Raw genomic sequence first — 13,520 nt, 5'->3', positions numbered from 1 at the left:
ACCATTGCTTAACCATCATTAGCCAAAATACTAGTAGGAATGTTATCATCATGTGCTTCTAGGTAACTTTTTTTCCAATCTCATCATCATTTTAGTTTTATTTACATTTCTAGCCATTTGCACAGATGTTGATGGAGCTGTATTTTTGCTTCAATGTCTCTTGCAATATTCTTATTGCATTCCACAGGTCCTCCAGTAAACGTTACTTGCAATATTTTTATCAACAGTTTTGGATCAGTCACAGAAACTACCATGGTAAGTGCTATAATGCCACTGGCAAGAGAAAAACGTGACTCAATTATGCCATGAACAAAACCTGTCAAATTTTCTATTGTTCAACTTGCAGGGCCTCCTGTAAATGTTACCTGCAACATATTTATCAACAGCTTTGGGTCAATAGCAGAAACTACAATGGTGAGTGGGACTGAGCATTGAAGCCATCCTGTAAAGGAATGGGATACGAGATCAAAGGGCTCTGTTGCATATTTGTGCAACATTTACTGAGTGCCAATTTCCAGTTTGCTTAGCTCAAAAAAGCAATACTTTATGCTCCTTCATTTTGGAAAGTCATACATCAAGTGGTCATTATTTAAAATTCAGTGATATTATATTTATCAAACAGGAGAAATTTTGGAAACATTTGATGCCTGGTTAGTTTTTTGGTAGAATTGTTAGCAATATAAGTATGGTGTATAGTTGAGTATTTAAATATGTGCATCTCCAATGTTTCATAAGTATAAATTTAAAAGTTTGAGAGCTGTTTGGTATCACCACTCTTTTAAATCTAATAGAAGGTTTAATAATAGCCAAGCCTACCTATGGTCTACATTTAAGATATAAGCCATGAGGCTGAATTTACAAACACTCACACACCCATGCCCATACAATTTTGTTGGCAATGTAAAGTAGTACCAAGTTCATAGCAATTGCATCGTATGTATGGATTTTCAAATAAAATCTAAACATAAAACTAATGAAAAGCTCATCATAGGGCATGTGCAAACATCTTTCATATATTTGAAAAAGACTTCAAATATCATAAAATCCACCAATATGTCTTATAAATAAATGTTATGGTCATATTGCCTATTGGACCTTCAGCTTTACCCCCACCTACTCAGTACTAGACTGTAGTATGGAGATTACATTTTGACTGAAATATTTTCTTGGTATCCAGACAATTTGTTTTAAATCCGTAATCAGTTGGTTCTAATTTTCATGTTTTATAAATTATGTACTCATATCATTAGATGAAACCCAAATAAAATATAGTTGAATTTGACCAAAATTTGTGGTGGCTGATGTTTTAGAAATACTCAAGAAATAAATAATGAAATAATGACATTGAGAAGTGAAAAGTATGGTTCTTCTGTTTTTTAAAGAATTTTCTCTTTTAGGTTACTAGGATCATGTTAAATAAATTACTGTACTTGTGGTATCCTTGAGGCCAGAAAGAATTAATTGACTTTTTACTTCTCCCTTTCACTGGCAAAATTAAACATAATGCATCTCCACTACCTATTTTAATACCCCAAAACAATATTGTCTAGAAACAATATTTCTGGGACCTTGACAGGCTATATAGTACATTAAGAATTTTATCTAAACAAGACAGTTTTGATAGGGTTATTAAATGACTCACAAGAAATGCTAAACATAGAAACAACAATCCAACTCTGGTCTTGGCATTCAGTTTCTGTCTCTCTCTTCTTGTTTTTATTCTCATAAGAGAGGGGCAAAGTTTCTAGTAGCCCAAATCACTGTCACCAACTTTACACGATGGCATTCAATGACGATATTTGCACGGCCTAATGCTGATTGCATTAATTAAGACTCCTAAGTTGCTTTGATTAAATCTCCTCATTGCATCCTACTCTCAATCAAAAATGTAATTGTGTACCTTTTTGATGTTCATGAATGCAAAAATAAGCTAAACATTTAAAGAGATGAAAATGGAAGTCATTGATACCCTATTTTCCTGTGTATTTAAGAGCTAGTGAAGGTGTTCATAAATGGGCTGCTTAGGTGCTTCCTGGACAATTAATAGGTGTCCTTTGTCATATTTCCTACCAAAACCCTTGGAAACTGTTGCTCACGGATAACATCAACAGCCTATTTATTCTGCTGTATATGATAGATTGAATTGCATGTTTAGAAAATTAATGTGTATTGTGCTTCTTTTATTTTACTTCTTAGCTTTTGATGTAATTACAAGCTTCATTTGGCTTTGAAAATATATTTTATTTTCTTCAATTATGGCTTTGGTGTTAAACTACAAAAATGTGGTTTTTTTGAAACTCTATCATGCTTATGGCAAAGAAGAAATTCTCATACCACCTACAGTAGAGATTGGCAAACTTTTTGTGTAAAAGGCCAGACAGTAAATACTTAAGACTTTGAAAGCCAGATAATCTGTGTCATAACTACTCAATCCTTCCTTTTCATATGAAAAGAGCCATAAACAAAAAAGAGCCAATAAAAAATTAAGAAAAAAAACAATAGTAAGCAAATGCATATGGCTGTGTTCCATCAAACTTTATTTATAAAAATAGTCTGGGGCCAAATTCCAACCCCAAATTTAAGGCATCAATATTTAAATAGTCATTATTCAGATGCACACAAGAATGTGACAATTGATCTACTAGCGAAGGGTCTTGTTTTCCAAGATAGGTAAAGCCCTCCCTGGGAAGCCACCTGATGCACCCTATCTTAATCAGGTCTGGCTGCTGTAACAAAGTATTATAGATTGGGTTGTTTTCAAACAACACAAATTAGTTTCTCAGTTTTGGAAGTTGGAAGTCTGAGATCAGGGCGCCACTATAGTTAGGTTCTGGGGAGGGATCGCTCAAGGTTAAAGACAGCTGATTTTTCCTTGTATCCTTTTATGGTGGAAAGAACATTTTCTGGGGTCCCTCTTAAGGGGACATTAATTCCAATCACGAGGGTCTACCCTCATGAAAAAATTACTTCCCAAAGTTTCTACCTCCTAATACCATAACATTGGAGGTTAGGATTTCAACAATGAATTTTGAGAGGACATACATAGTCCATTGCACCCTCACAGAGTGTTACTACAGCCCGAGCTTCCTTTATAAACACACTAAGATTCTACCATCCATAAATTTACTGATATTAAACAGAATTTTACTTGGAAAATATTGTCAAAAAATTAAGCAGAATCAGATTCTTTCCTGAACGACTTCTAGGTGGAGTCAGAAACTTTAGCTTTTATGCAGTGATAAAGTCATTGATTGGTGCTATTTTGGGGGTATAAGAGTTTTGCTTTCTCTACATCTTCTGTAATGATTTTTTTTCAAGAATGCTTCAGAATTTCAAGTTTCTAAACATGTTGAATTTCCTCTTCCCCCACACCTCACTTTCACCCCAGAGAGTATTACTGAAGGATTTAGTTGGGATGTTTGTTTCTAAAGGACAGCCAATAATTATCTGTTTCAAGAACTCATTGTAGTTTTTTTCTTTTCGGGCTATATAATCTGTCCCTCTTATGGTTAATGAAATACCACTAATTTATTGATACTGCCTGCCCAAAAAGTATTGGCTTACTAACACAGCCAGTAAAAATTCTCATTTCTTTGCTGCATGAGTGTTGGAGATGTGTAATTACAACACAACACATTTGTATTACTCTAAGGAATATTTTATGGATCATCAAAATGATATACAATATTTAAAAATACATATATGTGTTAAGAGACACAGAAATCTGTTGGTAGTCATTGTTAACTGACCCTACCCTATGCTTAGATTATTCAGTGGAACAAATTATGTATGGTCCCCAAAACTTAGAAGACTATTAAGGATATATAATGAGACAAGTGATATTCTTTTGGGAGTGTCAGTTTACCATTTTCTTTGCTTTCTGTCTGATAACAACCGAATTTACAGAACAGGGAATAGATTCGCAATCCCCTATTTCCTGATGTGAGAACATAGTTTGAGAGTATCAGTTATGTCAGTAAAGGTCAAGGGTGTTTACTACGATCTATATGCAGCAGCTCTTCCCAAGGCTAGGTCATCAGAAAATAGAGATGAAATGCTCTCTTCTCAGCTTCCAAATGACTTCTTGGAGGGAAGTGAGTAGGCAGTGAGTGATTTTGGATATGGGAACACTACCCAGGACACAGCAGCAGATCCTCTCTACTTATTTACCAGATAGAAGAGAAAGCTGAAAGTGTATAAATATGTCCCCTCAGAGAACATTTCCAGAGAGAGACAAAAGTATACAAATGTGTCTCCTAAGAGAACATCTCTAGAATATAATTCTGGCTCCCCTGAACTCTGGACCTAAGGGTAAATTCCCATTCTCTGCTGGTTACTGCTGCAGGGTGAAGAGTTACTTTACCTCTGATCTGAAATCACATTCCTGAGGAACTCAGATAAGAAAGTAGACAGCCTCCTCTTAGAATATGTGTTCTATTATAGCCACTAAAACAACACTGTTTCCTTTCATTCTACAGCTGCATAAGCAAACCATAAGAAGATACTAACTGATAAGGAAAAAACAGATGGGTATATTTCTTTTTCTGATGCCTTAAGGAAGAATCAAAAAACTACCACAAACATGGCATTTTGTTAATTTGATATATGAGATGGCCTTGATCCCAAATTCATCATAAAGAAACATCGCCCCATAATTTTAAACTTAACTTCTCATATGAAAGCTAACAGTGTTTTAAGATTATGAAAATTTTACTGCAGTGTAGGCAGAGATAAAAACTGAAGTGCCACAAAAGCACAGTGGCAAGTCAAAAAAGAATATCCTTGCTGGGCATGTGGTGCATGCCTACAATACCAGCAGCTGGGGCGTCTGAGGCAAGAAGATTGCAAGTTCAGAGCCAGCCTCAGCAACTTAGCAAGACCCTGTCTCAAAATAAAAAATAAAAAAAAAATTGGGGATGTGGCTCAGTGGTTAAGCACCCATAGGTTCAATCCCCAGCACACCCCACCAAATCCTCATATTTGATACCTTTATAATATAATTAGAGAGGTAAGGTTTAATAAGAGTATATATGAGAGAGTGTTGTAATCTCAATGTATAAATGAAAATACTAAATTAAATTGTGTCAAAATAATTCAATTTAAAGAAATAATCTTTACAGAGTAGACATAGCATTAGAAGGCAACTAAAAGAGAAAAACTTGAGAAATTTAAAATTTGACACTAAATAATAATATAGAATGTAGGTACTTACATTACCTATGTTAAGAATAAAGATGATGTGGCTTACACAAAGCTTTTGAATAAATGAAAAAGAATATTATTTGAATGTTTCCATTACCTAATCTAGTACCCAGATAGTCAATCATAGGGAAACAAATTTTAGTACAAGAAAACATGTCATTTATTTGAAGTAGAATCTGTCCCTGGAGAGAGAAGGCAGTGCAAAAAAAAAAGTTCTGTCAGCATTTAAACATGCTTCTCAATATTTACTTCTACTTTAATATTTTGTTAAACCTTAAAGCAAAAAATAAAGACAAATAGAGACTACAGAACAATATAAGTATTCTCTTGTGGTTTGGAATATCACAAGGGAATAAACCTATCCATAAATAACCAGAAGCGATGCATAGATAAATGTCAGATGTCAAATTTTTCCCTATATTGAAAATGACAGTGAATTGGAAGAATTACATAGGCACAGCTCCAGAAAATCTTTTCTTTGGTTATCTACTTCTGTATATATTTGGGTGTCTTTTTATATTTTTAAAGATATTTAAGCATTGCTATTTATTTTAGAATAATGTATATCATAAACATAATTATGGATAAATTTTAATTACCTACACTGAAAGGAGTGAATACTTACATTCAAATAGTTTGGCAAATGTCTTATTTCATATAATCACTGTAAGTGTGGCATAAAATATATTTTCTCTTCTACGTTTTATACTTCTCCTTGCTTACAAATAATGGATTAATTTATTTTAAATTAATCTTTAGACATTTAATGATTTTACTCTGATGTAATAGACTCACTGCTCTTTTTAAGGTTCTCATATTGGGAGGAAATGTTTCATCATTTTCTATATATAAAATTCAAAACAAAATCAGGAAACACTGGAGAACATTCATGGAGAAGACTTTCTAAAAAGATATATATTAGCTGTGAAAATCTTTATTGAGATATTTTCTTGAAGGTCACTGTTTTCAGGATGCATGTCACTAATATAATTTCTAGACTCTCCTAGACTTAGGAGAATTACAAGGAGGTTCTCTTGATGATTTTACTGCCCAGTGCTCTGCTCTCTGTCTAGCTTCTCATAGCATCTTCCATCCTTGGACTACTTCCTGGATGGGAGGTGGGGTTTTCTTGCCTGCCAATAGTTTAAGATATTTAATATACTCACCTCTGTTATGTTCAGTTACCATTACTTCCCATATTTACAGTACCTTATGAATTGTCTAAGGAAGGGGATATTTTTTTCTCTATTTTCTGTTGAAACAAGCATAATACTCCTCCTACACAATTTTGCTTGTTTTTACATTAGAAAAATAAAAGGGAATGGGTGTTAAATACTAGGGAAACTGCATTTTCCTCCTCAGGAAAACTTAAGAAAATCTCACAGCTGATGTATCTAGTGTATACTTACATATAAATTAGCTTATATTTTTAATAGCCACTTCTTTTATTTTCACGAATCACATGTCTTTACTCACTACTCACACAAAACTACAAAGTTTCCAGTCACTCCATTCCCAAGGAGACACTGTCCTGATATTAATCTCTTTTCAGTCACAACTTCCTGGGGTCTTGGGACAATTCTAGAAATTCTGCCATTCCCATGGTCTGCTCAGTGGGGGAGCTAGTAAGCAATCAGATTGGGATGGGAATCTAGTGAGGCCCACAACAGCACCTGCTTGGGTTTCAGAATTTACTGTTCAGGCTGGCAAAAATCCCAAATAAAGGGCACCTACTAACACTTTCCAAGTCTGAATAGCATCGTTTTATATAATGGAGGACCTCAAGGTTTTTTTCTTTTAATAACACAGCCTTTCAAAATGAGACATATTTTTAATCACTGATATTCAGTGGTTATTAACTATTTGATTATTTGCCTTTTTATGCCCACATTGTGCACCTTTCCCAAGAACTGCCACTTCTAAAGTGCTTTGTGAGCCTGTCAACAGGAGACACATTTGGCAAAAAAAAAAACTCACTGGAATTTGGGAAGTTTAGTGAATAGTTAGAAATAACTGAATTGAAGCTTTTTTCCATATATACTGATCTTTAAAACTTATTTTTGTTTTGGCCCTGAGGGAATTAATCAAAACTGGCTACCCCAGGTAGTCTCCATGACACTTGGTATAATGACCAACACCCCTTGGAAATGGTTTGGGATTGAGGGAGTGCTCTGAGCAAGAGATTTTTCAGGGCCCAAACTGGAAAGTTCTCAGGCAAACCAGGACAAGTTATTCATCATTAAAGTAAGATAAATAATGACTAAAAATCCACATGCCAAATATGTGGAAATGTAGCTAGTGGTAATAAATCACCTTAAATAACCACAAATGGTAAGAATGGAAAACTATTAGCTCTGAAATTATAGTCCTGCTTGACTAGCAAATACTGATGAAACCCCAATCAGGGTCTAGATTATCAAATGAAGCAGTTTCCCATGAACCTAAAGAACTTTTAGTAGAGTTTCTCAGGAAAGCAGTCACTACCCCAAGCTAATTCATTAGTATAGAAGGAAGTTTCAAGATCAAGTGAGAATGCCAGGTGTATACCTCAGGTTCCCGCAAGGCAGAACACCTTTGTCAAGAAGGTGTTCAAATTGGGAAAAAATAAAAAAAAAATATCTCTGGATGAAGCATTAAGCTGGCTACATGTATACATTCAGAGAAAATGATAAAATAATTAAGAATTTTGAAAGTAGCTGATAGAATTATTTTGTCATTATGAAGCGACTTAATGTGTATGTTGATGATATTTTAAAATATTAGGCCATCATCTCACAGTTTTTCAAATTTTTCCCTCCAAAATTACATAATGGCTTTTCTTCTGCCCAGAACATCAAGCATAAAGAGACTAGATATGGTCTCATTTCTGATTTGGAAAAACGAATCAGTTTTATTTAACAATATGTCATCCCAGACTTCTGAACTTGTTACCCTCTTCTACAGCAAAATCAACTTGAGTTAGTATTATTTCACACCAGAAATAATAGTTTAAGCATAAAAATTCAGCCAAGCCAACCTGCTCCATTTGTGTTATGGTTTGACTGCCTCTTCCTTCTTCCTCCCCTCTGGCTCCAATCCTAATAGAACTGAGTGGTTTATTTTGACCAAGATATACTCAGCCTGCTTTATTCAGCAACAAACACTCTATCAAATCAGAGAGATGACTGAGAGGGAAATTTAAATAGACTTCTTATGCCAGGACAGTCAATAAGGAGCTCTTGTGCATGACATTTCTGTAGGACTACCGAGTGAATATTTTTCTGAGACAACAGTGGAATGATTCACGACTGGCATACAGTGAGTACCCGGATGATTCCCTGGACTTGGACCCATCCATGCTAGACTCCATTTGGAAACCAGATTTGTTCTTTGCCAATGAGAAGGGTGCCAACTTCCATGATGTCACCACTGACAACAAATTGCTGCGGATTTCAAAAAATGGCAAAGTACTCTACAGTATCAGGTAAGCCTCCATTGGTTACACATGTTCACTTCTCTATTTCTCTTCTGGCTTAGAGGTGCCTATTTCTTCAGGGTAGGATGTATATGGCTTCAAATTTGTGTTCTTTTGTTTATCATTTGAATCTTAAAGTTGGTGGAGAGTACAAGACATTCCTATAATCTCACAAGTGTGATTCTCCACAACACAAATGTAGTTTTGTGGGTAGGTGATGGTATTGTGTAAATATCTGACCAAATGTACTTTGGAAGACCTTGATAAAGGAATCACATTCAGGCAAGGTGACACATGCTTGTAATCCCAGTGACTCAGGAGGCTGTGGCAAAGTTTTGCCACATAGTAAGCAAATTATTGAGACTCTGTCTCAAAATTTTAAAATAACTAAAAAGAGGACTCAGTAAAGTGCCCCTGCATTCAATCCCCAGTACCAATAAATAAATAAATAAATACTCCTTCAGTTTAATTGCCGTTGAGCATAATGTATGAATTTTCATTTCAATAATTCGGTCATTTAACCACACACAAAAAACCTCAATGACTCAGCATGTTTAACAGCATACTTTGGTCTGGTAAGTAGAGACTTTATTCCAATCTCTGCTTCTACTTAAACATATGATCTTTTTTTTTTTTTTTTTTTTTTTTTTTTTTTAATTTTTTATTGTTGGCTGTTCAAAACATTACATAGTTCTTGATATATCATATTTCACAATTTGATTCAAGTGGGTTATGAGCTCCCATTTTTACCCCATATACAGATTGCAGAATCACATCAGTTACACATCCATTGATTTACATATTGCCATACTAGTGTCTGTTGTGTTCTGCTGCCTTTCCTATCCTCTACTATCCCCCCTCCCCTCCCCTCCCCTCCCCTCCCCTCCCCTCCCCTCCCCTCCCCTCCCCTCTTCTCTCTCTGCTCCCTCTACTGACATTCGTTTGTCCCCCTTATATTATTTTTCCCCTTCCCCTCACTTCCTCTTGTATGTACTTTTGTATAACTCTGAGGGTCTCCTTCCATTTCCATGCATTTTCCCTTCTCTCTCCCTTTCCCTCCCACCTCTCATCCCTGTTTAATGTTAATCTTCTTCTCCTGCTCTTCGACCCTACTCTGTTCTTAGTTACTCTCCTTATATCAAAGAAGACATTTGGCATTTGTTTTTTAGGGATTGGCTAGCTTCACTTAGCATAATCTGCTCTAATGCCATCCATTTCCCTGTAAATTCTATGATTTTGTCATTTTTTAATGCAGAGTAATACTCCATTGTGTATAAATGCCACATTTTTTTTATCCATTCATCCATTGAAGGGCATCTAGGTTGGTTCCACAGTCTAGCTATTGTGAATTGTGCTGCTATGAACATAGATGTAGCAGTGTCCCTGTAGCATGCTCTTTTTAGGTCTTTAGGGAATAGACCGAGAAGGGGAATAGCTGGGTCAAATGGTGGCTCCATTCCCAGCTTTCCAAGAAATCTCCATACTGCTTTCCAAATTGGCTGCACCAATTTGCAGTCCCACCAGCAATGTACAAGTGTACCCTTTTCCCCACATCCTCGCCAGCACTTGTTGTTTGACTTCATAATGGCTGCCAATCTAACTGGAGTGAGATGGTATCTTAGGGTGGTTTTGATTTGCATTTCTCTGACTGCTAGAGATGGTGAGCATTTTTTCATGTACTTGTTGATTGACTGTATGTCCTCCTCTGAGAAGTGTCTGTTCAGGTCCTTGGCCCATTTGTTGATTGGGTTGTTTGTTCTCTTATTGTCTAATTTTTTGAGTTCTTTGTATACTCTGGATATTAGGGCTCTATCTGAAGTGTGAGGAGTAAAGATTTGTTCCCAGGATGTAGGCTCTCTATTTACCTCTCTTATTGTATCTTTTGCTGAGAAAAAACTTTTTAGTTTGAGTAAGTCCCATTTGTTGATTCTAGTTATTAACTTTTGTGCTATGGGTGTCCTATTGAGGAATTTGGAGCCCGACCCCACAGTATGTAGATCGTAGCCAACTTTTTCTTCTATCAGACGGCGTGTCTCTGATTTGATATCAAGCTCCTTGATCCATTTTGAATTAACTTTTGTGCATGGCGAGAGAAAGGGATTCAGTTTCATTTTGTTGCATATGGATTTCCAGTTTTCCCAGCACCATTTGTTGAAGATGCTATCCTTCCTCCATTGCATGCTTTTAGCCCCTTTATCAAATATAAGGTAGTTGTAGTTTTGTGGATTGGTTTCTGTGTCCTCTATTCTGTACCATTGGTCCACCCGCCTGTTTTGGTACCAGTACCATGCTGTTTTTGTTACTATTGCTCTGTAGTATAGTTTGAAGTCTGGTATCGCTATACCGCCTGATTCACCCTTCCTGCTTAGCATTGTTTTTGCTATTCTGGGTTTTTTGTTTTTCCATATGAATTTCATGATTGCTTTCTCTATTTCTACAAGAAATGCCATTGGGATTTTGATTGGCATTGCATTAAACCTATAGAGAACTTTTGGTAATATCGCCATTTTGATGATGTTAGTTCTGCCTATCCATGAACAGGGTATATTTTTCCATCTTCTAAGATCTTCTTCTATTTCTCTCTTTAGGGTTCTGTAGTTTTCATTGTATAAGTCTTTCACCTCTTTTGTTAGGTTGATTCCCAAGTATTTTATTTTTTTGGAAGATATTGTGAATGGAGTGGTTGTCCTCATTTCCATTTCAGAGGATTTGTCACTGATATACAGGAATGCCTTTGATTTATGCGTGTTGATTTTATATCCTGCCACTTTGCTGAATTCATTTATTAGCTCTAATAGTTTCTTTGTAGACCCTTTTGGGTCTGCTAGGTATAGAATCATGTCATCTGCAAATAGTGATAATTTAAGTTCTTCTTTTCCTATTTTGATGCCTTTAATTTCTTTTGTCTGTCTAATTGCTCTGGCCAGTGTTTCGAGAACTATGTTGAACAGAAGTGGAGAGAGAGGGCATCCCTGTCTTGTTCCAGATTTTAGAGGGAATGCCTTCAATTTTTCTCCATTCAGAATGATGCTAGCCTGAGGCTTAGCATAGATTGCTTTTACAATATTGAGGTATGTTCCTGTTATCCCTAGTTTTTCTAGAGTTTTGAACATAAAGGGATGCTGTACTTTGTCAAATGCTTTTTCCGCATCTATCGAGATGATCATATGATTCTTATTTTTAAGTCTATTGATGTGGTGAATAACATTTATTGATTTCCGTATATTGAACCAGCCTTGCATCCCTGGGATGAATCCTACTTGATCATGGTGCACAATTTTTTTGATAAGTTTTTGTATCCGAGTGGCCAGAATTTTATTGAGGATTTTTGCATCTAGGTTCATTAGAGATATTGGTCTGTAGTTTTCTTTCCTTGAAGTGTCTTTGTCTGGTTTAGGTATCAGGGTGATGTTGGCCTCGTAGAATGAATTTGGAAGTTCTCCCTCTTTTTCTATTTCCCGAAGTAGCTTGAAAAGTATTGGTATTAGTTCTTCTTTAAAGGTTTTGTAAAACTCTGCTGTATACCCATCTGGTCCTGGGCTTTTCTTAGTTGGTAGTCTTTTGATGGTTTCTTCTATTTCCTCAATTGATATTGGTCTGTTTAGGTTGTCTATATCCTCCTGACTCAATCTGGGCAGATCATATGACTTAAAAAATTTATCTATGCCTTCACTATCTTCTAATTTATTGGAGTATAAGGATTCAAAATAGTTTTTGATTATCTTCTGTATTTCTGAAGTGTCTGTTGTGATATTGCCTCTTTCATCCCGTATGTTAGTAATTTGAGTTTTCTCTCTTCTTCTCTTCGCTAGCATGGCTAAGGGTCTGTCGATTTTGTTTATTTTTTCAAAGAACCAACTTTTAGTTTTGTCAATTTTTTCAATTGTTTCTTTTGTTTCGATTTCATTAATTTCAGCTCTGATTTTAATTATTTCTTGCCTTCTACTTCTTTTGCTGTTGCTTTGCTCTTCTTTTTCTAGGATTTTGAGATGAAGTATGAGATCATTTATTTCTTGGTTTTTTCTTTTTTTAAGGAATGAACTCCAAGCAATGAATTTTCCTCTTAGAACTGCTTTCAGTGTGTCCCATAGATTCCGATATGTTGTGTCAGTGTTTTCATTAATCTCTAAGAATTTTTTAATTTCCTCCTTGATGTCTTCTATAACCCATTGATCATTCAGTAACCTATTGTTCATTCTCCAAGTGATGTATTCTTTTCCCTTCCTTCTTTTATCGTTGATTTTCAGTTCCATTCCATTATGATCAGATAGGATGCATGGTATTATCTCTACTCCTTTGTATTGTCTAAGAGTTTCCCTGTGACATAATATATGATCTATTTTTGAGAAGGATCCATGTGCTGCTGAGAAAAAAGTGTAACTGCTTGATGTTGGGTGGTATACTCTATATATGTCAATTAAGTCTAGGTTATTAATTGTGTTATTGAGTTCTATAGTTTCCTTATTCAACTTTTGTTTGGAAGATCTGTCCAGTGGTGATAGAGGTGTGTTGAAGTCTCCCATGATTATTGTATGGTGGTCTATTAGACTCTTGAACTTGAGTAGAGTTTGTTTGATGAACATAGCTGCACCATTGTTTGGGGCATATATATTTATGATTGTTATGTCTTGTTGGTGTATGGTTCCCTTGAGCAGTATGTAGTATCCCTCTTTATCCCTTTTGATTAACTTTGGCTTGAAATCTATTTTATTTGATATGAGTATGGATACTCCTGCTTGTTTCCGAAGTCCATATGAGTGATATGATTTTTCCCAACCTTTCACCTTCAGCCTATGTATGTCTTTTCCTATCAAATGCGTCTCCTGTAGGCAGCATATTGTTGGGTCTTGTTTTGTGACCCATT

The 13,520-nt window shown here is 35.6% G+C and overlaps 1 protein-coding gene across 3 annotated transcripts in view; it reads left to right on the top strand.

Annotated features, from left to right (window-relative positions):
- Positions 1-13,520, top strand: part of Glra2 (glycine receptor alpha 2) — a 183,873-nt gene that overhangs the window by 42,124 nt on the left and 128,229 nt on the right. Inside the window, exons 2-4 of one of the 3 annotated variants that reach the window (XM_058572571.1) lie at positions 188-255; positions 347-414; positions 8,442-8,665. In XM_058572571.1, the coding sequence (XP_058428554.1) occupies positions 412-414; positions 8,442-8,665 (227 nt within the window). In that variant the 5' untranslated portion in view covers positions 188-255; positions 347-411. The remainder of the gene's footprint in view (positions 1-187; positions 256-346; positions 415-8,441; positions 8,666-13,520) is intronic. The other 2 variants (XM_046424293.2, XM_046424294.2) reach the window with 2 other exon arrangements.

This window comes from Marmota monax, unplaced genomic scaffold, assembly GCF_021218885.2.
Source record: "Marmota monax isolate L192 unplaced genomic scaffold, Marmota_monax_Labrador192_F-V1.1 WCK01_AAM20220418_F8-fsc00089, whole genome shotgun sequence".
Classification (NCBI taxonomy): Eukaryota; Metazoa; Chordata; class Mammalia; order Rodentia; family Sciuridae; genus Marmota; species Marmota monax.
Note: the sequence above shows the minus strand (reverse complement) of the source record. Positions and strands in the feature narration are given on the sequence as shown.